The sequence below is a fragment of the Trypanosoma theileri genome, assembly GCF_002087225.1.
Source record: "Trypanosoma theileri isolate Edinburgh chromosome Unknown TM35_Tth_19_V1, whole genome shotgun sequence".
In the NCBI taxonomy this organism is placed as follows: Eukaryota; Euglenozoa; class Kinetoplastea; order Trypanosomatida; family Trypanosomatidae; genus Trypanosoma; species Trypanosoma theileri.
The window spans coordinates 92,476-96,287 of record NW_021639861.1 but is presented as its reverse complement, the minus strand read 5'-3'; the positions used below and the strand labels follow the sequence as shown (position 1 = coordinate 96,287).

General features: G+C 40.9%; 2 protein-coding genes across 2 annotated transcripts; both read left to right on the top strand.

Moving 5' to 3' along the window:
* Nucleotides 1-2: 2 nt before the first annotated feature.
* On the top strand, nt 3-1,022 carry TM35_000191360 (uncharacterized protein; the record flags this gene model as incomplete). Its single annotated transcript, XM_029026634.1, has 1 exon — nt 3-1,022. A coding segment is annotated over one exon (1,020 nt), but the record flags the coding sequence as incomplete, so codon positions are not given.
* Nucleotides 1,023-1,727: 705 nt separating this feature from the next.
* TM35_000191350 (uncharacterized protein) lies at nt 1,728-3,563 on the top strand (the record flags this gene model as incomplete). The annotated part of the gene is made up of 1 exon (XM_029026633.1): nt 1,728-3,563. The coding sequence occupies one exon, from the start codon at nt 1,728-1,730 to the stop codon at nt 3,561-3,563; it is 1,836 nt and encodes a 611-aa protein (XP_028881957.1).
* Between the last annotated feature and the right edge of the window lie 249 nt (nt 3,564-3,812).

Below are 3,812 nucleotides of genomic sequence, written 5' to 3'. Positions count from 1 at the left end.
AGGAGGAAGCTGAAGCTGTTGCTGCTGATGAACGTGGTGCCGAGAGCGCCAAGGACGAGTCTGAATATGATGAGCATGCAGCAGCAGAGGAGGAAGCTGAAGCTGTTGCTGCTGATGAACGTGGTGCCGAGAGCGCCAAGGACGAGTCTGAGATTGATGAGCATGCAGCAGCAGAGGAGGAAGCTGAAGCTGTTGCTGCTGATGAACGTGGTGCCGAGAGCGCTAAGGACGAGTCTGAGATTGATGAGCAGGCTGCAGCAGAGTTTATAGTCGAAGCTGCTGCTGCTATTGCTGGTGAACGTGGTGTCGAGATTGCTAAGGATGAGTTGGAGTTTGATGAGCAGGCTGTAGCAGAGTGGAGAGTCGAAGCTGCTGCTGCTATTGCTGGTGAACGTGGTGTCGAGATTGCTAGGGATGAATCGGAGTTTGATGAGCAGGCTGTAGCAGAGTGGAGAATCGAAGCTTCTGCTGCTATTGCTGGTGAACACGATGTCGAGATTGCTAAGGGCGAGTCTGAGATTGATGAGCAGGCTGCAGCAGAGTTTATAGTCGAAGCTGTTGCTGCTGATGAACGCGGTGTCGAGATTGCTAAGGATGAGTCGGAGTTTGATGAGGCTGCAGCAGAGTGGATTGTTGAAGCTGTTGCTGCTGCTGTATCTGTTGCTACTGATGGTAAGAGTGGTGTCGAGGCTCCTAAGGAGAATGTGTTCTCTGATTATTCTGTGGGAATGGGTGATGCTGTAATGGGTTGTGGCCCGAACGATACTCCATTATCGTTTAATATTGTTACTGATAGTTTATGTAGTGAGGATGTTGAGTTTTTGTTGGCATCTGAGGAAGATGAGCGTGCGTTGATAATAGAGGATGAAATTTCGCGACGTAAGAAGTTAAAGAAACGTTTTAATGAAGTCAAGTCTAATGGTTTTGTTGGAAAAGTTCCAGCTATTGTTCGGGATGACTCTGTGCGTGGTTTTGCTTCGTGCGACGCAGCATTGGAACGTTGGATTGTTAGAAATCGTTGATAATGTGTTGTGTGTTATGATTATGATTAGATTATCTTTGGTTTGTATGCGGTGTTTCTTTTTCTTTAGTGTAGGTAGATTGGGTTCGCCATGTAGGTTTTTTTTTGTTTGCTGAGGTTTTATTTCCATTTGTTTTACGTGTAATGTGGAGTTTTTTTTTTGCTGTGTCTTTTCTATTGGTATATTTTTAGTCTTTGTTTTATTCTTCATACTTTTTAAGGAGTTGTACTGACGTACTTTGTCGTTTTTGTGGAATATATGTTTTTATGTTGTTCATATTTTTCAAGTTGAAGGGTTGTTTCAAATTGTGCATATTAAACGCACAGTTCACCTTGCGGTATCCTCCCTGTACAAAAGGCATGTTTGATGTGCCGTTTAGATTTTTCTTTGTTTTTTTGTCGTTATTTTTGAACGACTTGTAGATAATTAAAAAAGGAAAAAAAATATGTTTTGGCTCTATGAGGAGTTGGTGTAAGCATTGTTTTGAAAAAATGTGAAAAAAAATGTAGTACGTTACCAGATTCCTTTCTTTCTTTTTTCTTTTTTTTGTAGGTAAAAGTAAGGTGTAGATTATTCTCCTTTTTCTTTTTTATACTTCAAGTGCTGTATTGGTAGGTTTGCTTTTTGCTAAAGTGAAGATTCTTTCCTCTGGCCGATTTCAAAGTGGATGTGATTTGTGTGTGTGTGTGTGTGATAGAGTGAATCATGAGTATATTGAGTATCCTAACCCCTGCCGAAAGGCGGTTTTTTGACGAAGCCATACAACGATCCGTGGCCAACCGGGCATTAGAAGAAGCTAAAGAATCTGTATATCCAGTTCTTCGTGAGCAGCCATCAGACCATTCTCGGTATCCAGGTCAACCACACGCACACGAACAGCAGCATTCAGTTCCACGGTTTGATGGGATTTGTGGCAACTCTACAAAACCATCTGAGGCTCTTGCCCGTTATGCTGAATTATCACGACAGGAGTATGATTTGTGGGATCGTGTGGAACGTAGTCTTGAATTGCCGTTTGTATACCGTTCAGAGGCAAACAAAAATCTTTGCTATAAAATGTTACGCCGTGTTCCTCTTTTGCGGACCATTACGGAAGGAGATTTGGAAGTTATTAGTTCGCATATGGAGGTTTTACGTCTTAGTGGTACAGAAGTGTTGGCTGGAAAACCTCCTTTCCCGGATGTTCAAACACGCAAATCCACGCAATCGTGGTCAACCATGACACGGAGTCAGTTTGACGATAACGATAGTGTTTCTGCTCTTATCGCAGGAGAACATTCCACTGTTTCAGCTTCTAAGGCACACCGAGAACCTGGGGATAGTATGAGCAGTAGCGGTGTCAAAATAACAATGGGAAATCGTATATTTATTCTTCTTCGTGGACGTGTGGTTTTGCGTATCCCATCTTTGCAAACCGCTGCAGACGCTTATGTTGAACCTTATGAAGTATTTGCATTACCTGTAATGGTGGAAGCTTTACCTGATGGATCATGGTACGAAACAGATGGAGATTGTATGTTGATTAGTCTTACATGTAATGTGGATCTTTCGCTGGATCGTGTGATTAGACGAATCGAAAACAACGAAATTGAGAAACGAATTTCTTTTCTTCAAAGACAGCTACGTGTAAAGGTATTTACTCATTGGACACGAGAACAATATGAGGCATGTGCACGAGCACTTGTCCCAATTCGTGTCTCTTGGAGACAGTTAGTTGTTGATCAAGGAATGGAGTCTGATGCGATGTATTTTATTTATGAAGGTCAGTGTATAGTTCTACGTGATGTTCCACTTCAACGTCAACAGAGTCAACAAGCTGAAATACAATCACGGCAAATGTCTCATCAACAGTATTCATCATCTAGTACCCCAAAAACACTTACATCACGTGCACGATGGAGATTACCGCAGAAACATAATGGATCAAATAGTGGTAAAACGACATCTCATTTAGGAAAACAACTACCTTCAACGGGAGTAACATCACCTCTTGTAAAGACTATGGAAATTGTAACTTTACGTGAAGGTGAATTCTTTGGGGAGCTCGGTCTTTTGAATCACCAGGTGGATTGGAAACCAGATGTTGACACTATATGGTCTAGGGATTATTGGCAAAAAACGCTTGATAGTGCTCTACGTGCACCAGTAGATTTTAGTGCACTTGATGGTACTCTCTCATGGTGTACCAAAAGTCAAGGTAAGAGCAATTCTAACGACCCAAATGGTGAAGATTCCCATAATAATTATGATGGTGTTTTTCCTCCTGTTCCGTTACCACGACAGGCCACTGTATACACAAAGTCTCCATGTCTTTTCTATATGCTCTCAAATGAACATTGCCGTAGTTTATTTGGTGACCGTGAATATGCGCAGTTAAAGGAATTTGCGAAGGGATATCCCTCATGTGAAGACATAGAAGAACAGTATGAACGGCAACGTAAGTGGTTACACTACCGAAAAACGCTGGTAAACGCCGTAATGCAGGACTCAAGTAGCGCTAAACGAAAGATACCGAAGTTACCACCTCTTCAGTTCCACTGATTTTCTTTTTCTTTTTCCCTTAATTCTTGTGCTTTTGACGGTTGCAAATGGAATGTAGGCAAAAATATTGCATGTTTTTTTTTTTCAATATATATATATATATATTTCTTTTTTTTTTATCTTTCTCTTTGATGTACTAAAACCCTACTATTTCAAAAAAATAATATGTAAGGTATTGCATTCTCTCTTTTATTTTCTTTATTGTTGCTTTTGTTGCTGCGTTTTTTTTTTTTTTTTTTTTTTTTTTTT